At 54.8% G+C, this 22,568-nt stretch overlaps 1 protein-coding gene across 5 annotated transcripts in view; it reads left to right on the top strand.

Annotated features, from left to right (window-relative positions):
* The window catches only part of PRKCD (protein kinase C delta), a 36,974-nt gene extending 17,311 nt beyond the window's left edge, over positions 1–19,663 (top strand). For 4 of the 5 annotated variants that reach the window (XM_010347030.3, XM_074403673.1, XM_010347029.3 and 1 more), the window contains exons 3-19: positions 4,710–4,843; positions 5,901–6,100; positions 7,469–7,529; positions 7,706–7,868; positions 7,964–7,995; positions 9,678–9,763; positions 10,007–10,136; positions 11,054–11,154; positions 11,778–11,874; positions 12,102–12,202; positions 12,335–12,508; positions 12,759–12,850; positions 13,468–13,530; positions 14,842–14,980; positions 15,176–15,364; positions 16,226–16,354; positions 19,052–19,663. In XM_010347030.3, coding sequence (XP_010345332.1) covers positions 4,729–4,843; positions 5,901–6,100; positions 7,469–7,529; positions 7,706–7,868; positions 7,964–7,995; positions 9,678–9,763; positions 10,007–10,136; positions 11,054–11,154; positions 11,778–11,874; positions 12,102–12,202; positions 12,335–12,508; positions 12,759–12,850; positions 13,468–13,530; positions 14,842–14,980; positions 15,176–15,364; positions 16,226–16,354; positions 19,052–19,210 — 2,031 coding nt within the window. In that variant the 5' untranslated portion in view covers positions 4,710–4,728 and the 3' untranslated portion in view covers positions 19,211–19,663. The other variant, XM_074403675.1, reaches the window with a different exon arrangement.
* Positions 19,664–22,568: the final 2,905 nt, after the last annotated feature.

The raw sequence follows: 22,568 nt of genomic DNA, 5'->3' as shown, positions 1-22,568 counted from the left end.
CGGATAAATGGCCTCAGGGGGCCGCATGCAGCCCACGGGCCGTAGTTTGGGGACGCCTGCTATAGAGGCTGTGTGGTGTCCAGCCCCCGGTACCCTCTGGCCCTGCAGAGTGGCCATGAGTCCGGGGCTGAGCCAGCGGCCTTCCTTTGGGGCCTGTGGCCCAGGGCCTATTTGCATGGGGGCTATAAATAGTCAGCACACCTTGCTTTTGTGCTGCCACTTCACCCCCTTCTCCCTGCCATACGTTCTGAGAGGTAGGGGCAGACTGCCTCTGCTGTGCGGAGCAGGGACGTGTGGCCCAGAGAGGCCCAGGACCTCTCTCAGGGTCACACAGAGATGGAAGAAGATGCGGGGCTCTGGATAGTACAATTAGGGGCAGAGGAGGTGGCAGGACTTGGCCAGAGCCCATGCCCTGGATTTAGTCCTAGGAGGTTGGGTCTGACCCTCTGGTTACTGCTGGGTAGCCTCGGGGCAGCCCATGGAGACCATGGCTCCCTAGTTCTCATGGCACTGCAGCCTGGCAGTGCAGGTTCAGGGCTGGGGCCTGTGGTTTTCCCTCCAGTGGCTTCTTTTTTTTTTTTTTTTTTTTGAGACGGAGTTTCGCTCTTGTTACCCAGGCTGGAGTGCAATGGCGCGATCTCGGCTCACCGCAACCTCCGCCTCCTGGGTTCAGGCAATTCTCCTACCTCAGCCTCCTGAGTAGCTGGGATTATAGGCACGCACCACCATGCCCAGCTAATTTTTTGTATTTTTAGTAGAGACGGGGTTTCACCATGTTGACCATGGTTGGTCTCGATCTCTCGACCTCGTGATCCACCCGCCTCGGCCTCCCAAAGTGCTGGGATTACAGGCTTGAGCCACTGCGCCCGGCCCCCTCCAGTGGCTTCTAACTGTGAGCAGCAGCTGCTCTGAGTGTGGCCTGAGAGAGCTGGAGGGCTGTCCTTGGGTGGGTGGGTCCTGGGCTCTGCCTCTCAGCCTCCTGGGGCTTCTCTGACCCACTGTCTCCTCCACCCTCCATGCAGTCCTGGGGTAGTTCTCCTGTATAGCTCCTGTGGGGCAGGCTGGGGGCAGGGAAAGCCATGGAGCCTGTGGGATATTAGGGCTGGGCCCCAAGGGTGAGCGGCCAGGAGGAGGAGCTGGCTGGCTGGTATTGGAGCATCTGGTGCTCCCGAGTGAGTTGTATGTTCATGGAGACCTGGTGTCCCTATCTGAGCAGTGGAGTCTGTAACCAGGACCGTCTTCCCAGGCTGCAGGGCTTGGAAAATGCATGTGGTGGGGGATGCGAGTGTGCTTTGTAAACTGTGAAGGGAGGTGTACGGTGTGGGATGGATGCTGCAAGTGAGAGGGGGTGATAGTGATGAGAGGACCCCCCTCCCCAAGGCCTGTTGGGTTGATTGTGGCCCTCATCCTACATGAGTTCTCATTATCACTACTACCCTGAGCCAAGAGACTATTCCTCATCAGGCAATTGGGGTGAGCGTGCTGAGGCTCAGAAAGGCCAAGTGCCCTGCACAGAGTCCACAGCCAAGGCAATGTTGGTGTCCGGGTATAGCACCCAGGCAGCCTGACCATCGTTTTGCCACATGTGCTGCCCTGAGTCTCTCTCTCCTAGAAGCCCAGGCCCCCTGCAACATACTTGCCCCTCCTTTATCTCTGCGCCCCTGCTCCCTCAACCGTCATCATCCTCCGAGGCATTCAGAAGTTGTTTGCTGTCCCAGCTGGGTCTCCAGGTTTTCCTAACAGCAGAGCTACATCTGCTGGGATCAGGCCCTGGATGTGTGGACACAGACCTGCCAATCATTCCAGACCCAGGGAGCACTCACCTGAGTGCTGAATCTCTCGGACTCTCAGGGCCAAGCCAGACGGCAAGAGGGGCAAAATGTCCATCTTGCTTACGGCTTTGGATGTTCACCCAGACTCCTACACACACTCGACGCCAGGCTCACACAGCTTGCTTTTCACTCCAGCATTGAGTGGCCATGTGCCACCCACTCCCATGGCTGCATACAATCACATTCCTGTAGACCTGTGCAGCCTCACATGTACCAATTCATGCATGCTTCAGCCTGGGGAGCAGCCAGCAGCAACCCCCCACCAAGAGGTCATGGGCAGCTGGCCTGGCACACAGCATCCACTGCCCACTTGCTGGTGTTAGGCTGAAGGCTTTGGGACTTGGGCTCAGGTGTGAGCTTACACACCCACTCTTACATCCACTGAATAGGAGCCAGGCCCGGGCAGGGAATGTGGTGGGGTCTGCTCTGTCTGGGTCCTGCTACTGGGCTGGGCTGCAGGCTGAGGTCAGCATTTGCTGTGAGCTCATGTGAGCTGGGAGCTCCAGCAGAGCTGGCTCTGCTCTGGCCACCTTGTGCAAGAGCTGGAGGAAGTCATCTGGGACTGGGCAGCTGTTGTGTGTGCATGCACACGTGTGTCTGAGTGTGCCCCTGTGTGCTGGCTTATGTTCAGGATGGAGTGAATACACGTGCATGTGCACAAAATTGAGTGAGTGCTCCCTCAACCAAGGCTATGGAGCAGCCTCGTGGGGCCGGGGCGGGAGCCAGCGTGCACATTGGTGCTTGCACACCTGAGCGTCCTTCACAAGTGGCAACCTGAGGAGGCCCTCAGTATCACTTACTGTAGTGAACATTAACTTAGAGAATGGTAAGAAACTCAGGAGTGTGGGAGCCACCCTGTATGAATCTGCAAGGCACATTCAGCATTACAGTTTGGGATTTTTTGTTTTTGAAGAGACAGGATCTCACTCTGCCACCCAGGCTGGAGTGCAGTGGTACGATCATGGCACAACGTTGCCTTGAACTCTTGGCTTTAAGCGATCCTCTCACCTTGGCTCCTCGAAATGCCGAGATTATAAGAGTGAGCCAACATGCCCACCTGTTTTATATTTGGGGAAATAATTAGTTTGAAGGTACAGGCAACCTTCCAGGCAGGCAAGAGGCACTTGGTCCCAAGGGGTCAAGTTCAGAAAGGTCAGGCACACTGAGGTAGGCAGAGCCTCTCACTGCCCTGGTAACAAAGTGGGTGCCAAGTTAGTAGAATGTCAGCTTTTGGTTCTGATTCTGCTTCAGGGTTTTAGGTTCCCCAGCTGAAAAGTGGGGGTGTTTGGCCCTGCTTATCTACCTGGGTAGTTACGAAGAAGAAACCCCAAACTTAGAAAATCATGAAGGGTTGCATGGGACAGGATGGAAGAAAGAGTTAGCACTATCCTGTCCCTTTGCCAGGTGACAGTAGCACATACCAGGTGCCTGGCATGGAGTAGGTGCCCAGCAGTAGGGTACTTAGGGAGGTGCTGAGTGACTCCCCAAATGAATATCTTGGGGTGACAGATACAGATGCCACGAGGGCCCAGGTGGGTTTTGAGGAGGGGTGAAGAGAGGGGTCCTGGGGTAGGTTGATAGAGGAGCAGCCATCCCAGTGCTAGCTGCCCAGAGGGCCCAACATCACATTTTCCAGTTTTACCAGAGACGTCACAAATCCAGACTTAACGTAAAACCTCTCTTTTTTTTTTTTTTTTTTTTTAGATGGAGTTTTGCTCTTGTTGCCTAGGTCGGAGTGCAGTGGCGTGATCTCCACTCACTGCAGCCTCCACCCCCTGGGTTCAAGTGATTCTTCTGTCTCAGCCTCCTAAGTAGCTGGGATTACAGGCATGCAGCACCACTCCCGTCTAATTTTGTATTTTTAGTAGAGACGGTACGGGGTTTCACCGTGTAGGTCAGGCTGGTCTTGAACTCCTGACCACAGACAATCCATCTGCCTCAATCTCCCAAAGTGCTGGGATTACAGGTGTGAGCCACACCGTGCCCAGCAAACCTTTCAAATTTTTTTTTTGTTGTTATTTAGTTTTTATTTAATAATCATAAACTTAATTCTGCAATCCAGATAGACATGGAAGGGAACAAGGAAAACATGGACCCCAAAGGGAACTGCAGTGAGAGCACAAAGATTCTAGGATACTGTGAGCAAATGGGGTGGAGGCTGCTCTCCTGAGCTGCAGGAGGAATGGTCTGGTGGTTAAGATAAAACACAAGTCGGCCGAGTGTGGTGCCTCACGCCTGTAATCCCAGCACGTTGGGAGGCCGTGGCAAGCGGATCATGAGGTCAGATGGGCTAACATGGTGAAACCCCGTCTCTACTAAAAATACAAAAAAATTACCTAGGTATGATGGTGCATGCCTGTGGTCCCAGCTAGTTGGGAGGCTGAGGCAGGAGAATTGCTTGAACCCAGAAGGCAGAGATTGCAGTGAGCCGAGATCACACCACTACACTCCAGCCTGGGTGACACTGCAAGACTCTGTCTCAAAAAAAAAGAAAAAAAAACCACACACACACAGTCAAACTCACTAGCGTTGTCCACAGTCAGCAATGGCGATCTTCTTCCTGGTCTTGTCGTTCCTGGACCCAAAGCGCTCCATGGCCTCCACAGTATTCATGCCCTCTTTCACCTTGCCAAAGACCACAGCCATGCCATCCAACCACTCAGTCTTGGCAGATGAAAAACTGGGAACCATTTGTGTTGGGTCCAGCATTTGCCATGGACAAGATGCCGGGACCTGTATGCTTTAAAACCTCTCAATTTTTAACACTGGCCGGTGGGACTATCGTGTACATACCATGTGGGCCAAACCCAACCTTGGGAGAACCCTGGGAAGTGGGTCCCTGCGTGACCGCCCAGCCTCACCCTTCTGTGTGCACAGCCCCACTGCAGGCCCCGCCATGCCGCCGTTCCTGCGCATCTCCTTCAACTCCTACGAGCTGGGCTCCCTGCAGGCCGAGGATGAGACGAACCAGCCCTTCTGTGCGGTGAAGATGAAGGAGGCGCTCAGCACAGGTAGACCTGGAGGCTGGACCCTGGAGAGGGGCTGGGAATCTGGGCCCAGCTGGAGGGACTTGCGGAGGCCTGGTCTTGTTTCCTAGAACCTCTGAAGGATTCTTCTCTTCCTCATCTTTGACCCCCTGCCCCACCCAGCTATGAAGGCAGAGGCCACTGAGTCTCTATAGGGCCATGAACACTGGCCAGATTGAGCCCTCTTTGGGGCTGGAGTTTCTGGCTCCTCCTCCACTGGTTGTTTTACCCAACAATTTTCACAGCTCCACCTGTGCCAGGCCCTTTGCTGGGCACTGAGGATACTGTCATGCTCCAGGACTGACCTTGCCCTGCCCTGGGGGGCTCACAGTCAGGTGGGGAAACCAGAGATGTCACAAAGCAGTGAGTCCTGCAACAGGGAAGCCCAGAGAAGGCACCCTCCGAACGTGAGGTCAGGAGGACTTCCTGGAGGAAGCACATACCTCACACCATTCCCTCTTGCTTTTGCCCTGGCCTGGCAAACCCCTAGTTGTCCCTTAGGTATTGGCTGAACTGTCCCTTCCTTCGGGAAATCTCCACTGACCCTTGGGCTTGACCCTGTGGCCACCTGACCATAGGCAGGTCTAGCACTACCAGCCTTGCCCTCTTGGGTCTCGTGACAGCTGTGGCTTAACGGTTACTTGAGGGAGTTGGTGCATTCTCCACCCGGGACTGGGGATCCAGGAAGGATAGGCCCCAGATGTAGCTTTTCTTTTGGCTGTGTTCCATACCTCGAATACTGTGGCTGGCATGCAACAGCTCTCAGCCCATGTTCCCTGAGTGAATGCATAAGGGCAGGTGACATTTAAATGGAGCTGGAGCAAGAGGGTCACAGGAAGAGGGAACAGCAGGAGCAAAGGCCTGATGGGAGGACACAGCAGGGTGCCCGAGGCAGTTCTGTGCTCTAGAGGGCACTGGGGGAGCACAGCAGGCCTGCAGGGCAGGAGACTCAGGCAGGTTCTGCCAGGGGAAGGCTGTGGAGGTCCAGGAGGGAGGGACAGAGAGGCCCTGGCCTAACCTTCCCGGCCTGGCCCCGTTGCAGAGCGTGGGAAAACACTGGTGCAGAAGAAGCCGACCATGTATCCAGAGTGGAAGTCAACATTTGACGCCCACATCTACGAGGGCCGCGTCATCCAGATTGTGCTAATGCGGGCAGCTGAGGAGCCCGTGTCTGAGGTGACCGTGGGTGTGTCGGTGCTGGCCGAGCGCTGCAAGAAGAACAACGGCAAGGCTGAGTTCTGGGTGAGGGGCTCACAAGCCGCAAGGGCGTGTGCGTGTGCGTGTGTGTGTGTGCATGTGCGTGTGCCTGTGTGTGTGGGCTCAGTGGGCACAGCTGAAGGTCACCGAGCCCTGTGCTGGCCCTCTGCGGTCAGTGTGGCCTGGGTGTGAATCCCAGCTCTGCAGTTCAGATCTCCAGCCTCCTTGAGCTTCTGCTTCCGCATCTGTTAAGGGAGGGCACTGCTAAATGTGCCTACCTCAGGGTCAGTTGTTCAAACGAAAGGAGCAGCTGGATGTACAGGGCTTACTGCAGAACCTGACACATAGCAGGTGCCAAACACGCCCAACTTCCTTATTGTGACTACTTTTTCCTTTTTAATTTTGGAAAGGAGGATATGCACATAGTAAAACATTCTGAACTGTACGAAAGGATGTGTCTCTGCCCCAACACCAGGCCCCACCAGGCCTGCTTTCCAGAGGCATCCATTGTTCCAGTTCTTTTTGGAATCTTCGTGTATATTCTAGGTCTCGGCAGGCATAGAGGGGGCAACATAATGATCTTTAACAGCAAGGAAGTGGGAGAAGAGGAGGCTGATGGTCTCATCTACTCACCTGCTGAAATGGAGACTCTGCACGTGCATGCGGCCACCTGTATGTTCTGGGTGGCCACAAGAGGCCAGCGCTAGCAGAACTCCTCTGGGGTTACATGTGGGATGTAACCAAGATGTCTCCACCAGGAAAGGCCCTGGGACCATTGGAGGCTCCAGTCAGGGGGTGAGGGGGCTGTGAGGGGCGAGGGGGCTGGGCTGGGAGCAAGGTTGACACAGGGCTATACTGACCCTTGGCTAGTTGGGCAGGACACAGAGGGGTTTCTGGCTGTGCTGTCTCCACTTCCCTAAGGGAGGATGTCAGTTACCAGGTCTGGGTCTTGGGGGAGGTGAAGCAATAGAGGCTCAGATCCCACTCTCGAGACTATCCAGTCTACATGAGGAGCCCTTGACACAGAGGGAGGAGCAGCGTGGGTGCACGAGGATGAATGTATCTGTCTCTTTCTGCATGTGCGCGTGGGTAGGGGCCTCCGGGGGCTGCAGCCGGTAGGGGTGGGGAATTTCCCTTCCCACTCTGTTCCCCGGCTATGTGTCTGGGCTGGGTGTGGGCTGGACCCTTTCACTTCCCCAAATGTAATAATACCTCTGGGTACAGGGTGGGGGTGGGGCTCAGGGGTGGGGCTTGGGCAGGGCCTTGCCCACAGTGGGCAGACAGGTGTCTGGCTAGGCCTGAGCGGGGCTGCCTTGGCCTTGGGATACCAGCCATGGGGGCTGGTTCCGAGTTTGCCCTGGCCCAGGCCACCCTCACTGACCTTGTTCTCCCCTGGCCGCTGGCCCCCAACAGCTGGACCTGCAGCCCCAGGCCAAGGTGTTGATGTCTGTGCAGTATTTCCTGGAGGACGTGGGTAAGAACTCCCTGGGAATGGAGGGTTCCCTTGCCGGGTTCAGAGGCAGAGCCAGCACTGAGGTGCAGGGAAGCACCTCCCTTTGGCAGAGATGTCCAGGGCCACCCTTGGAAGGAATGCAGGGGTGCCACGCCTCCCAGACACCAGGCCTGACTTCCCCACGCCATGGTCTCCAGATTGCAAACAGTCTATGCGTAGTGAGGACGAGGCCAAGTTCCCAACGATGAACCGCCGTGGAGCCATCAAACAGGCCAAAATCCACTACATCAAGAACCATGAGTTTATCGCCACCTTCTTTGGGCAACCCACCTTCTGTTCTGTGTGCAAAGACTTTGTCTGGTGAGAGATGGCCGTGCCCACTGCTGGTGGTTCAGGGTAGTGGGGGCCGATCCCACGCTCCCCCTTACTCACTTTGCCTGGACTTTGCCTTTCAGGGGCCTCAACAAGCAAGGCTACAAATGCAGGCGTAAGTGTCTCCACAGCCCAGTTTGTATGTATGTACCATGTGTGCTCATGTACCAGTGCCTGTGTGCTCTCAGTATGTGCACATGAGTTTCCCAGTGTAGCTACAGCAGCTGAGTTCAGTGGGTGCTTGGGCTGGCTCGCTGCTGCTCTGGAAAGCCAGTTCTGCGCAATCTCTTCCCAGCTCTACGTTCAGTGACCAGGAGTTGGTGGCTGGCAATTGGCCATAGTAGAGTATTCACACAGAAACCAGCCCAAGCCACACACCAGGCCTCTTTTATGAGACCTTTACTAGCACACAATGGCTGCATGTGCTTCTGTGTAGAGGTGGGTGTCTGTGTACACAGGTGCGAGCACACTCTCTCCCTGAGGGTGCATGCACCAGGCGCTGCGGGCTGGAGCCAGACTGCCTGCGTTTGAATCCTAGCTCTATCACTTCCTAGCTATAGGGCCTTAGGCAAAGTTACTTAACTTCTCTGTGCCTCAGTTTCCTCATCTATATATATTTTTTGAGATTGAGTCTAATTCTGTTGCCCAGGTTGGAGTACAGTGGTGCGATCTTGGCTCACTGCAACCTCCTTCTCCAAGGTTCAAACGATTCTCTTGCCTCAGCATCCCAAGTAGTTGGGATTACAGGCATGCACAACCGTGCCAGCTAATTTTTGTATTTTTTTTTTTTTTTTTTTTTTTGAGACGGAGTTTCACTCTTGTTACCCAGGCTGGAGTGCAATGGCGCGATCTCGGCTCACCGCAACCTCCGCCTCCTGGGTTCAAGCAATTCTCCTGCCTCAGCCTCCTGAGTAGCTGGGACTACAGGCACGCACCACCATGCCCAGCTAATTTTTTGTATTTTTAGTAGAGACGGGGTTTCACCATGTTGACCAGGATGGTCTTGATCTCTCGACCTCGTGATCCACCCGCCTCGGCCTCCCAAAGTGCTGGGATTACAGGCTTGAGCCACCGTGCCCGGCTAATTTTTGTATTTTTAGTAGAGATGGGGGTTTTGCCATGTTGGCCAGGCTGGTCTCGAACTCCTGACCTCAAGTGATCTACCCACCTTGGCCTCCCAAAGTGCTGGTATTACAGGCTTGAGCCATCGTGCCTGTCCCTCTTCTATAAATTAGATATAACTATAATCTATAAGTATATCTAATTCTAATTATAGATATAATTAGAAGAGTCATTGTGAAGATCAAATGGTATAAGATATGTAAAGCTGTATTTTAAGTGCTGCCACTGGAAGGGGTTCTGTGCAAAAAGTCTGTTATCATTATTACACGTGCTTTGCGTGTATGTATACGTGTCTGTTTTGAAGTGTGTCCGTGTGCATGTGTGAGAGAAGGCACTTAGGAGCTGTTTGCTTCCCAGGCCTTGGAAGAGGGAAAGAACTGCCCCCACCTCCCTTATTGCAGTGCCCCGTGCCCACCTCCCTGCCTGCTAGGACTCCCTTGTTTCTGAGCCCCTGCAGATTGGCCTGTCCTCTCTGTCCCGTCCTCTTCAGGCCCCTCCTTTGAGGGCTGGCAGGAGGAAGACTCAAGCGCTGGGCCTCTGTGGGGTGAGGGTGTGGGTGGTCAGGAGAACGGTGGCTTTGTATAGAGGGCTGGGCTGGGCTGGCAGGCACCAGCTCATAGACTCTGCCCCTCCCGGTGCCTTCCCTTCCCCCTCCTGGGCCTGTGCCTCTTCAAGAATGTAACGCTGCCATCCACAAGAAATGCATCGACAAGATCATCGGCAGATGCACTGGCACAGCGGCCAACAGCCGGGACACCATAGTGAGCCTGGGTCTGGGTAGGGGTGGGGGCCTGGGGGGCTTGGCCAGGTGGGAGGGTTTTTTGCTGTCTCCCCTACTTCCCTGGGGAGCTCACCCTCCCTCCGCATTTTTCTTAGTCTTTCCTTGCCTCTCACAGTGGTGCTCTCTTGGGATCTCATTGTGCATGGGGTTGGGGGTAGCTAGGGGTTGAAGAAGGGGCTGGAGCTGGCACGTGCCCCTCAGCCTGTGACACCCCCACCCCCAGTTCCAGAAAGAGCGCTTCAACATCGACATGCCGCACCGCTTCAAGGTTTACAACTACATGAGCCCCACCTTCTGCGACCACTGTGGCAGCCTGCTCTGGGGACTGGTGAGGCAGGGATTAAAGTGTGAAGGTGTGTGCCACCCCGCCCCTGGGCTATAGGAGGGGCACTCCCAGCTGGTGCTCCATGAACTCTGGCCACCCCATGCCAACATCATCCCCTCACCTAGAGACGGGCACCTTATTCAGGGGCTTGATGAGGGCTAGGCCTTGGTGGACCCTGCCACTTACCTGCTGTATGACCACAGGCGGGTGGCTTCACCCCTCTGAGCTGTTTGGAGGGGAAGAGCAGGACCTAGAGAGTCCCTGTGAGGGGCCAGGGGCAGAGGGTGCCGAAGCCAGGCCTGGCGCACACTGGCAGGTGCCCCACACAGGCCTCCCCTGCTCTCTGCTTCACTTAGAGATGAGACAGGAGACCCTGGAGGGAATGTGCTTAACTTGACCCAGATGTTCTTTGAAGGGTTTCAAATTAGGTCCCATGTCTTCTGTTTTCTCCTTTTTCTTTAAATCATGAAAGATTGAAGTGCTTGGCTGGGCGCGGTGGCTCACACCTATAATCCCAGCACTTTGGGAGGCTGAGGCAGGAAGATCACCTGAGGTCAGGAGTTCAGGACCAGCCTGACCAACATGGAGAAACCTGTCTTTACTAAAAATACAAAATTAGCCAGTGTGCTGGCGCATGCCTGTAATCCCACCTACTCGGGAGGCTGAGGCAGGAGAATTGCTTGAACTCAGGAGGCAGAGATTGCGGTGAGCCAAGATCACGCCATTGCACTCCAGCCTGGGCAACAAGAGCAAAACTCCATCTCATAAAAAAAAAGAAGATTGAATTGTTTATGATAGCTTCAGATCAATGTTTTCCTAAAAGCGGGAACCCGGCAGACCCCCTGAATCCCTCCTTTCTCTTGCTCTCCTGCCCTTCTCCTCCACCACCCCCTGCCCCTGGCTGAGCTCTGAGACTGACAGCCCCACTTCTCTCTCACACCCCAGACTGCGGCATGAATGTACACCATAAGTGCCGGGAGAAAGTGGCCAACCTCTGCGGCATCAACCAGAAGCTCTTGGCTGAGGCCTTGAACCAAGTCTCCCAGGTGGGCAGGTGCCAGGGGACCCTGGACACAGAGCAGTGGGGTCAGGGACAGTCAAGGCTCACAGCCACTGCTGGGGAGCCACAGGCAGCCAGGTGTATTTAGAGCCAGGATTCTACTTTGGGAAGATCCAACTTAAGAATTCAGGCAGCAGAGGGAGGGGGTGCTTTGTCTCATGAGAAATTCATCATTCAAGCAGTTCTTTACTTGAAGGTAAACCTGACCTGGGGGACCGCAGGATCGGATGTTGGAACACTTTGAACTAAGACTTTGGGTGTGACATTTGTATGTGGGTGGGGCTTGAGGGGTGCCACAAAACCTCAAGGTAAAATTTTAGAATCAATCAGAAATGAAGTTAAATAGTCAAATAAAATCTGTCGAGTGAGTGGTTGGAAGGTAGCGTTCAGTTTACAAAACTTGTTTGTAATCAGAGCCTTTCAGACCACTGAGGCTTCTCCGGGCTGCTGGAAGTGTATGCATCCATGCAGCCTGCCTAGGGGGCCGGGGCTGTGCCCCTGTTGTCTCCTCTTGGCATTGAGGGTGGAGTTACAGCTGGGGAGTCTTCCCTCTGTGCCGGGAGTTCTGATAATGGTCTGTCTGGTCCCCTACCTCTGCTCCCTCCCCAGAGAGCCTCCCGGAGATCCGACTCAGCCTCCTCAGAGCCTGTTGGGATATACCAGGGTTTCGAGAAGAAGACTGGAGTCTCTGGGGAGGACTCACTAGGTAAAGCTGGCTCCACTGCCCCTATTACAGTTTTTATTCCCCATGAGGCCACAGAAAGAGGACTGTCCTCCCTTCTATTGTCAAGGGAGACATGGGAGGAACCACTGGCCCTGGGGAGCAAGCCCCTTCCTCTCTGTGGCTCCTTCCCCCAGCCTACCCCGGGCCCCAGGGGAGGGGAGCTGTGTACACGGAGACCCCGATCTGAGGAGGTGCCATCTCTCCGGCAGACAACAGTGGGACCTACGGCAAGATCTGGGAGGGCAGCAGCAAGTGCAACATCAACAACTTCATCTTCCACAAGGTCCTGGGCAAAGGCAGCTTCGGGAAGGTGAGGGCTGCGGCCGGGCACCTGCTTCCCACCCACCCTGGCTTCCGCTCAGGTGGCCGAGTTGGGAGTCTGTGGGTCGGGCTGTGGCCCCTGCCCCGTCCTCCACTGCTCAGAACCCCTGCCTCCCATCAGGTGCTACTTGGAGAGCTGAAGGGCAAGGGAGAGTACTTTGCCGTCAAGGCCCTCAAGAAGGATGTGGTGCTGATCGATGACGACGTGGAATGCACCATGGTGGAGAAGCGGGTGCTGACGCTCGCCGCGGAGAACCCCTTTCTGACGCACCTCATCTGCACCTTCCAAACCAAGGTGCCCGTGCCTCCCGCCGCCACCGCCCTGTGCCATGTGCCGCAGCCCCTCGGCCCCCCTAAGTCAGGGCCGTGTCTCCCCCTCACCTAAGGCAGTGCCGTGTTTTCCCCCCACACCTCCCAGGGCAGAGTTGTCCCCTTCAGCCAGGGCCTGTCCCTGCTCTTTCTTATTGGCGCGTGGTCCCAGTGGCGTTCAGTGAGGGCACCTCCCGCCTGTTCCTCACCCCTGCTCACCACCCTTCCCACCCCAGGACCACCTGTTCTTCGTGATGGAGTTCCTCAATGGGGGGGACCTGATGTACCACATCCAGGACAAAGGCCGCTTTGAACTCTACCGTGCCACGTATGTGAGGGCCCTGGGGGGAGGGACCCAGTGCGGAGGAAGAGCTACTGGCTCAGAGCCCACTGCCAGTCTGCCCTCCATGCCTTCTCTCTCCCTAGAAAAGCCAGCCTGAGCTTGAGTGGCAGCTGGGGAGATATGGGGGTAGCCTGGGTCCACACCACACAGGAAGCCACGGGTGGCAAGTAGGCTGTGGCTGTGGGCGCAAGCACTCTTGGGCCTGGCCCCTCCGTGGGTGGCAGCCAGGGCAGCCTTGCAGACGGTGGTCCTGCACGACACAGGACCCTGGTGTGTGGCCCCAGACCTGCATTGTAATGTTTTTCCTCATTCACATGCCCCTCCCCCAAACTCTGTATGTGTGTGTGTGCACGTGCATGTACGCAAACACCTATGTATATGCGTATAAATGCATACACTCTCAGACAGAGAACGGGCTCACTGAGAGCTTTCCCTTCGGCCCCTGCTTGCCTGATACAGGATGTGTTTGATCAGGCTCAGGTTGTCCATGGAGTTAGTTCTTTGCAGCATTTCTTGCCCCTGGAGGTGGGGGTGAGGGCTGAGGAGAAGCAGAGGCTGCTTGGCAGAGATCCTGGAACACTGTGTCTCTTTCTCTTGCCCAGGTTTTATGCAGCTGAGATCATCTGTGGACTGCAGTTTCTACACAGCAAGGGCATCATTTACAGGTGCAGGGGTTAGGGTGGTGGGGGGCTCTTGGGAGGGGAGGCTGCAGCCCCCTCATGTCTTCTGAAATGCTCCAGGCAGGATCCTGCCCAGCTCCAGTTCCTTCTCTGCTGGGGATTTGCCGAAACCTCCCGCCCTGGCGCTAGCATTCCTGTGGCCCCCCATTTGAGGCTGGCGCAGCTCCAGGAACTAGGAACTCACTGCCTGTATTTGACACCATTGGTGGGGAGGGCGGCGCTGAACTTAACAGTGTTTCTCATCCTCGGAGCCATCAGTTTTGCTCTGAAGCCCCATCGAGTCATCTAAGCTTCCACCAGAAGGGATGGTTCCATAAAGTCTCATCTAATAAGTTCTGATTCCATCCTATGGTGGAAACTGTTCACCCACCGAAAAGGCTGAGGCCAGGCTCTGTGCATGGATGTGGGATAAGGCCAAGATATGTTAAGTGGAAACCAACCTATGAGAGAGTAGGTGTCAAATATTAGCATTCAGGCTTTAAAAAGTGGGAGCCAGGCCGGGCGCGGTGACTCCCGCCTGTAATGCCAGCACTTTGGAAGGCTGAGATGGGTGGGTCACCTGAGGTCAGGAGTTCGAGACCAGCCTGGCTAACATGGTGAAACCCTGTCTCTGCTAAAAAATTCAAAAATTAGTCAGGCATGGTGGCACATGCCTGTAATCTCAGCTACTCAGGAGGCTGAGGCAGGAGAATCGCTTGAACCTGGGAAGGGGAGGTTGCAGTGAGCCAAGATTGCACCACTGCACTCCAGCCTGGGTGACAGAGTGAGACTCTGTCTTAAAAAAAAAAAAAAAAAAATAGTGCGATGGAGCTGCATGCTGCCATAGACTTGTCCACGCCTAGAATTGCTCTGAGAGCCTGGTGATTGAGCCCAGTGGAAGGAAGACTTTGTACTGTTTGCCCTTTCTAGTTCCTGTATGCATAAAGTATCTAATCAAATGACTAATTGCATAAATATAGCCATGGTCCCTGCCTTTGGGGAGTAGACAAACATGAACCTGGGGGTCACTTTTGCTGCTGACTGCTAGGGAACCCAGGGCAAGTGACATGCGCTGTTTGAGCCTCATTTGGGCTTCAGGAGGTAGGGCAGTGTGGGCTCAGCGTCTAGCACACAGTGGGGGACTTGCAGGAAGCCACTGTTTTTAGGATCTGTCTCTTCTGTTTGCTTTTCTCTTTCTCATTCCTTATACCTTTGGGGACAGTCCTGGACTGATACGGCCGAAAATTAGGATGTGGGGAGCAGGGTTGGGAAGGAGAATTGACCCCTGATGACTCTCTTTCCTGTCCCATGTCCTAGAGACCTCAAACTGGACAATGTGCTGCTGGACCGGGATGGCCACATCAAGATTGCTGACTTTGGGATGTGCAAAGAGAATATATTCGGGGAGAACCGGGCCAGCACCTTCTGTGGCACCCCGGACTACATTGCCCCTGAGGTGAGCTGGTACCCTGCCAGCCCCCGCTCACTCAGGCACCTTGCCTCCCCATGGTGGGCCACGGAAGGCTTCCCAAGGGCAGTGATGTCCAAGCCAAAGCCCAGAGGCTGAGGAGGCCTGGCCGGGGCTCATGCCCAGGGGTCCCTCTCAGGCCCAGCACCTCAGCTCCTGCTGACCTGCTGCGGCCCCCCCCAGATCCTACAGGGCCTGAAGTACACGTTCTCTGTGGACTGGTGGTCTTTTGGGGTCCTTCTCTACGAGATGCTCATTGGCCAGTCCCCCTTCCATGGTGATGATGAGGATGAACTGTTCGAGTCCATCCGTGTGGACACGCCACATTATCCCCGCTGGATCACCAAAGAGTCCAAGGACATCCTGGAGAAGGTGGAGGCCCTGGCTGGGCTGGGCTGGGCTGGGCTGGGGCTGGCAGACCCTGGGCTTCGGGTGAGGAGCTTCCTGTCTCTGGAATGGCACCCTTGGTGGTGCTCCAGCCCTAACACACGGGGTTTTGCTCTCTCACCATGTTCCCAGGAACTCCCGTCTGAGTCCTGGGCATGGAATTAGTCTGACATGGCGACCAGGGCCAAGGGTCGGGAGATAGACAGACGCCAGGCCAAACGTCAGCTCTGCCTGGGACTAGCTGGTCACCTAACCTCTCAGAGTTTATCTCCTTATCTGCAAAATGGGGCTGTGAGCAGACTTGCCTCACAGTGTTGCTGGGAAGGAAACAGAAACGTATGATCCTCAGCTGTGGGCCAGGCAGATAGTACATACTCAATAAAAAGTCCTGCCAGGGGAGGCGGAGGTTGCGGTGAGCCGAGATCGTGCCATTGCACTCCAGCCTGAGTAACAAGAGCGAAACTCCGTCTCAAAAAAAAAAAAAAAAAGTGTCCTGCCAGGCATGATGGCTCATGCCTGTAATCCCAGCACTTTGGGAGACTGAAGTGGGTGGATCACCTGAGGTCAGGAGTTTGAGACCAGCCTGACCAATATAGTGAAACCCCATCTTTAAAAAAAAAAAGTGCCACCAGCAGAGTCGCGGATGTCCAGCCCCGAGCCTGTCATCTCCGGGGGTACTGGGAGCACTGCAAGCCAGAGTGGCCTCCTGCAGCCCCACCATTCCCCAGGCTGACTGCTGGACTGGAGCAAGCCTGGCTGTGCATCCCTGGGCCTGCTGGGGATTTGCCAAAGCTCCAGTTTCCCCATGGCTTTCGGGTGCTAACCAGGGTCCCTGCTGGGTTGCAGCTCTTTGAAAGGGACCCACCCAAGAGACTTGGAGTGACCGGAAATATCAAAATCCATCCCTTCTTCAAGACCATAAACTGGACTCTGCTGGAAAATCGGAGGTTGGAGCCACCCTTCAGGCCCAAAGTGGTATGTGATCGCTGCCCTATGCTGCCTTCCAGCTGGGCTCCTCCTCCCCTGCCCTCCTCTCCTGCATCATTCACATGCTTCCCACAACTCCCTTCTTCCAGCAGGCCTGCTCCCCGATCTCCACAGCATGTTCAGTCACAGCCGCTGCCTTGTATCCTCCTCCTCTCCCTCCTGACTCAGTCATTCAGCACACACTGGGGACTGTGGGTCCCCCTGTATGCAGAGGACTCTGTTTTGGGAACTAGAGCTGAGGCCTCACTTTATCACTCCATCCAATCCATTTTCCAGTACATATGGGAAATCCTGAGTCCCTGCTGAATGCAGAGCACAGTGCTAGGCTGCATAGCGAAGTGAAAGATACAGTCCCACAACTGGAGGAGCCCTCAGCTAGCTGGAGAGATAAGAAACTTGCACAACGATGACCATTTGTGATAAGAGACCACAGTACAAGAGATACCCCAGGACACATGATCAGTTGCTCTTGAGTGGGTCTGTTAGCAGGAGCCCAGGAGGCAGAGAAGAGGGTGGGTCTGAGAGGTCCCCTTGGAAGAAGGGAGACTTGAGCAGGGCTAGGGGGTGAGGCTAGACAGGGGACAGCTGGGTAAGAGGGGATGGTTCGCTCACACACCCAGAATCTACAGGGCCACCAAGGAACCAGCCTGAGAGCAGAGGCAGGTGGGGCCACTAAGAAAGTTGGGGCTGTGTGGCCCCTCTGTGACCACAGTTTTTCCTTCCTACTCCCTGTCCCTCCCTTGATTCCCCTCCTCCACCAGGCACACAGTTCCCACTGGGCAGCCTGTGTAATGTGCCCCACATTTGTGCTTTGAGGCTACAGAGCACTTCCCCTATACCAGGGACCTCAAACTCCGAGGTGTCCTGGCTGAGCATGTAACTGACAGGCTAGGCCAGCTGCAAGAAAATCACACAGCCTGCTTTCAGTCTCTCACTTTTGACAGATTTCCTTCTCTACACTAAGAAACACAAAGCACGTGTGATGTGCCCCTTGTCAGTGGGGTAGGGGCTGTCCGGTGGCTCTCAGTACCAAGAGTGGGCATGCCAGGAAGTGGGCCCAGGGCTACTTTAATCTGCCAGTTTTCAAAAGAAGCCGGAAATCTGGATTTTTATATTGCATTGCTCAATTTTAAAATACAGATTCAGGCTGGGCTCGGTAGCTCACAACAGCACTTTGGGAGGCTGCGTCAGGCAGATCACCTAAGGCCAGGACTTCAAGACCAGCCTGGCCAACATGGTGAAACCCTGTCTATATTTTTTAAAAAAAAAGAGCTGGGTGCGGTGGCTCAAGCCTGTAATCCCAGCACTTTGGGAGGCCGAGGCGGGTGGATCACAAGGGCGAGAGATCGAGACCAACCTGGTCAACATGGTGAAACCTCGTCTCTACCAAAAATACAAAAAATTAGCTGGGCATGGTGGCACGTGCCTATAATCCCAGCTACTCAGGAGGCTGAGGCAGGAGAATCGCCTGAGCCCAGGAGGCGGAGGTTGCGGTGAGCCAAGATCGCGCCATTGCACTCCAGCCTGGGTAACAAGAGCGAAACTCCGTCTCAAAAAAAGAAAAAAAAAAAAAAAAGATAAAAAAAAAAATTCGCCAGGCATGGTGGCTTGCATCTGTAATCCCAACTACTCAGGAGGCTGAGGCAGGATAATCACTTGAACCTGGGAGGCGGAGGTTGCAGTGAGCCGAGATCGTGTCACTGCCCTCCAGCCTGGGCAACAGAGTGGGCAAAAAAAATAAATAAAAATAGGCCAGGCATGGTGGCTCACGCCTGTAATCCCAGCACTTTGGGAGGCAGAGGCAGGTTGGATCACCTGAGGTCAGGACTTCAAGGCCAGCCTGGCCAACATGGAGAAACCCCATCTCTACTTAAAAAAAAATACAAAATTAGCCAGGTGTGGTGGCGCGTGCTACTTGGGAGGCTGAGGCATGAGACTCACTTGAACTTGGGAGGTGGAGGTTGCGGTGAGCCAAGATTGCGCTATTGCGCTCCTCCAGCCTGGGCAAGAAAAGTGAAACTCTGTCTCAATAAATAAATAAATAATCAAATTCCATTAAAACCCAGTGCAGGCCGAAACGATTGTGCTTGCCCCTTTAGGTTTGGTTTGCGGCCTCTCTGTATTACCATCCCATCGTATCCTTATGAGCAGAGAGTCAGCCAACTTCTGTCACCAGCCCGATAGTATATATTTTGGGCTTTTCAGGCTTGATGGTCTCAAAGCAACCATAGACAATATGTTAAGAAATGGGCATGGTTGTATACTAAAAAAAACCCTTTATTTATGGAAATTTCAGCTAATTTTCATGTCATGAAATATTATTTTGCTTTTAATTTTTTTTCCCAATCATTTAAAAATGTGAAAGCTATTCTTAGCTGTGGGCCCCACAAAAACAGGTGGTGGTGAGATTTGGCCCCTGTGGGCTGTGATTTGCTGGTCCCTAATCAGGAGGCTACCACCTCTCCTCACCCAGGCCCAGAGTTCCCAGGTCACTTTCCTCATCCTCCTGGGGAATTGGCAGCCTCCTTCCCGTGGGGCTGCTTTCAGGCCGCTGGGGGAAGCTCCCTCTCTTGTTCTGGGTGAAGACAGCGCTGGCCTGGCCCCGCCCTGCAGGGACTCCAGCCTGGGGTGTCTGGAGGGCCACTCCCTAGGTCCTGCTCGCTCACCCCTGCCCTCTGCTTGCAGAAGTCCCCCAGAGACTACAGCAACTTCGACCAGGAGTTCCTGAACGAGAAGGCGCGCCTCTCCTACAGTGACAAGAACCTCATCGACTCCATGGACCAGTCGGCTTTTGCCGGCTTCTCCTTCGTGAACCCCAAATTCGAGCACCTCCTGGAAGATTGAGGTTCCTGGTCAGAGCAGGCTAGACCCCCCCTCCACCCACACCTGCCCGCTCTCCACGATAAGCACCAGTGGGATTGTGGTGACTTCTGCTGCTGGCCCCCACCCTGCCCCCAGAGCAGCCTCGGTGCCTGTCTGGCGAGGCTCTCATGGTACTTCCTCTGTGAACTGTGTGTGAATCTGCTTTTCCTCTGCCCTCAGAGGGAAATTGTAAATCCTGTGTTTCATTACTTGAATGTAGTTATCTATTGAAAATATATATTATATATATAGACACATACATATATAATAGGCTGTATATATTGCTCAGTAGAGAAAAACCGTGGGGGACTGGTGATACGTTGATTTTTTTTCAAAAAAAATACACATACGAAAAAAAGGACAAGCTGTTTGAACCACTAGCACCAGGTTCTTTTATTTGTGTGTCTAAATAAACACCAAATGGTACCAACCTGATTGTGGGGACATGTCTGTCCCAGGAAGGTGGTGGCGGCCACTCCCACTTTTGGCAGCACTGGCCCGGAAGCTAACTGCTGGGCCTTCATGCAAATGTGTTTGTATTTATGGGTTTCCTCTGGCCCCAGGACCCTGGGCCTAAGGCAGAAGGCTTTTCTGGGTGGCTGCAGTGAGCCCCAGATGTCTCTGAAGGGTGATGGGACCAGCTGCAGCTGCCTCTGGAGAGTGAGGGAACCGTCTGGAAGGGCAGAGAGGTAGAAGACATGAGCAGAGGTTTCGAGGCTGGCCCCAGATGAGGGAGGAAGATTTAAATCTGGATTTAAATCGCAGAGTAGCCAAAGGATTGTGTGCATGTCACTTAATCATTTTAAGCCTTAGTATTGGGTGGGCGTGGTGGCTCACACCTGTAATCCTAGCACTTTGGGAGGCTGAAGTGGGAGGATTGCCTGAGCCCAGGAGTTTGAGACCAACCTGGACAATATGGTGAGACCCTGTCTTGAAAAAAAAGAAAGAAAAAGTCTCAGTTTCCTCTAAAATGGGGACAAGACAAGGAGGCCATGGCTGTACTCTGCATCTCATCACCACCTGTCCCTGCCTCGCCGCAGAGGAGCCTGTGTGTAAGTTCCAGACTATCAGAGCAGCTCTGCCTACCTGGGGAAGAGGGGGTAGGCAGGGTGGGAGAGAAGGGTGGGAAAACGCTAAGTGACGGCCGAGGTTGACCGGCGTGCCCCAGTGTGCCTGTCGTGCAGGTGAGGAGCAGGCTCCAGGAGACGTAGAGGCGCCGGCGCCCCCCTGACCCCCCTGAGTGTGTGCAGCCGCAGCCGGAGACTGTGTGTCTGCTCTGCCCTCCTCCCTAAGGTCTCCATGTCTCCCCGCTCCTGGCTTTTCATTGCTCCCCCTCCGCCTCTCCCTACCTCTCCCTCTTTCTGTTCCCGCCCTGCTATCTGGGGCACCAGTCTCAGGCCTGCCCTTCAGCCCCTCTGGTCCAGCCCTGGCCCTCTGTCCCTGGAGCAGGGTGAGGCGCTCCTAGCAGCAGATTGGCTGGCCCCCGGCAGCCAAGCAGCTGACTTCCAGCAAGTTCATTTTTCTGGGCTGAGGTACAAGTTTCCACAACTGGAGAGGGAGGGATGGTATGGGGCTGGTGCTGGCCCAGGGAAGGGGCTGCAGGGATGGGGGCCAAACTCCCCAAAGAGACCAAGTGTTCCCTTCTCCCCACTCCCATCTTCTCAGGAAGCCTTGCTCTTGAACCCTGCTCTGCCTTAGGCCAGCCTGGGTGCCCAGGAGAGCAGGGAAAACCTCAGAAGTGCTTGTCCCCTGGGCTCACGGTCACGTGGGAGAACTGGCAGCATGGCAGGGCTCTGTTCTGGGACACCGGGGCTGTAGGCCAGAGGAGGTGCCGGGGGGCCTCTGTTCCCTGCCTCTGCTATAACACACACATGCCCCCGAAACCCCCATGGGACCATTCAGATGGCGGTTAGAACAAAAACATGGTTGGGGTCTGAATTCAGAGCCTTCCAACGTGCTCCTGAAGCTCCAGAGTGAAGCTTTGCCCCTCGAGCCCAGTTTCCTCCCGTGTGGAATGGAGGAACAGGTTGTTTATCAAGCAGAGGGTGGTGGAAAGAACATGGTGCCTGGAATCAGAAGCCTGTGGTTTGAATTCTGCTCTGCCACTTACATGCCATGCACTCGATGAGTTCCTTCATGGGCCTCTGTTTCCTCATCTGTAAAACCAGATCATGAATCCCTGCTACCTCGTGGAACTGACTGGCGGGCCCCTTGTGGGACTGTTGCTGATACTCAGTGGGTGCCAGGCAGAGCCCAGGAAAGGATGGGCTGAGCCCAAGAGGTCCACCTCAAGCAGCCTGGGACAGGAAGCAGCTGCTGGGGACACTGCCAAACCGCCTGGGAGGCTACACCATTCCAGGCTTGTTCCCAGTCACTGGGTGGGTGCCAGGGCTGACCCAGTAGCCTCAGGAAATGCCTCTTGTGGTCGGTCTCTGAGCCACTTTCACTGGGACCTGGGGACCCTGGAGCAGGCAGACTGCCCCCTGCCTCCCACCTGCCAAGTAGGTATTTGAGCAGCATCCAGCCTGGCCCCCCCTGCAAGGGCCAAACAGCTGGGTGTCCCATCAGTGCTGGGTGAAGTGACGTGGGTGCAGGCCTCCAGGCTTGGCTACCAGACAGCCCTGGATTCGAACTTCATGTCCCTAGTTGTGTCACCTCTGTAAATGACTTAACCTCCCAGTGGCCCAACTTCCTCTACTGTAAAATGGGGATTACTGTGATGGCTGCCGTGGACTGTGATATCTCTAAGTGCAGGGCACACACTAGGTGCATAGGAAACAGCAGCCACTGTGGCCCCATGCCCCAGTGGGATGAAACATGCTCAGGACAGCAGGCCTGTCCACTGCACTTGGCACTTCCCAAGCAGTGGACTCCAGGTGGGGAATTAAATGCACCCACGCCACGACCCAGTGGTACCTTTCAGGCAGAGCTACCTGAGAACCTCACCCAAGAGCCCGAGGCCGCTTGCCAGGAAGCACACCACTGCATGGATTAATTGGGGAAAATTGGAAGCAGGCAGAAGGCCCAGCAGTCCGGGAGCTGGTTAAATACTTGCCTGGTGTGGAAGGTGGTGCAGGGCCAAGTGATCCACAAAAAAAGCCATCGAGAGAATCAAAGATGCAGCCAGATTCCATCTTGTGGTTCCACGGGCCAGCTTGTGAGGGCACCCAAGGTCTCAGGCACACAAGGGCTGCAGAGATAAAGGATGGATTGAAGGATGGTTGGATAGATGGATGGACGGACGGATGGATGAATGGATGAATGAATGAATGAGTCAATCAATGAATGGACTCCCTAGACCCCGAATCCCTTTAAGGCAATGGCTCTCAAATTCAGCGTG

This window comes from Saimiri boliviensis, chromosome 8 (genome assembly GCF_048565385.1).
Source record: "Saimiri boliviensis isolate mSaiBol1 chromosome 8, mSaiBol1.pri, whole genome shotgun sequence".
Lineage (NCBI taxonomy): Eukaryota > Metazoa > Chordata > Mammalia > Primates > Cebidae > Saimiri > Saimiri boliviensis.
This window is presented reverse-complemented; position numbering and strand designations above follow the sequence as displayed.